Source organism: Corvus brachyrhynchos, unplaced genomic scaffold (assembly GCF_000691975.1).
Source record: "Corvus brachyrhynchos isolate BGI_N302 unplaced genomic scaffold, ASM69197v1 scaffold245, whole genome shotgun sequence".
NCBI lineage: Eukaryota > Metazoa > Chordata > Aves > Passeriformes > Corvidae > Corvus > Corvus brachyrhynchos.
In genome coordinates, this window is record NW_008238988.1 from 4,796,719 (window position 1) to 4,797,042 (window position 324).

Genomic DNA, 324 nt, shown 5'->3' on the forward strand with positions numbered 1-324 from the left:
GGCTCTCCCCGCCATGGCCTTCACCTTCGCCGCCTTCTGCTACATGCTGTCGCTGGTCCTCTGCGCCGCCCTCATCTTCTTCGCCATCTGGCATGTGAGTACGGGCACCGCGGAGCAGAGGACCGCCCGGGGAAGGGCCCCGGAGAGCCGCCAGGGCGTCCCCGGACAGCCGCCGAGGGAGCGGGGGAACCGCATCCGGAACCGCCCTCGGAGCGGGGATCGGCCTCTCTGCGGATAAAATGGGTTTTTATATACGGGCATGGAGTGGTAGGACAAGGGGCAGTGGCTTCCCCCTGGCAGAAAAAAGGGGTTGGTGGGGTATTT

At 65.4% G+C, this 324-nt stretch overlaps 1 protein-coding gene across 2 annotated transcripts in view; it reads left to right on the forward strand.

Annotated features, from left to right (window-relative positions):
• Nucleotides 1-6: 6 nt before the first annotated feature.
• The window catches only part of CNIH1 (cornichon family AMPA receptor auxiliary protein 1), a 7,419-nt gene continuing 7,101 nt past the window's right edge, over nt 7-324 (forward strand). The window contains exon 1 of one of the 2 annotated variants that reach the window (XM_017738923.1): nt 7-94. In XM_017738923.1, coding sequence (XP_017594412.1) covers nt 14-94 — 81 coding nt within the window. In that variant the 5' untranslated portion in view covers nt 7-13. The remainder of the gene's footprint in view (nt 95-324) is intronic. The other variant, XM_008637311.2, reaches the window with a different exon arrangement.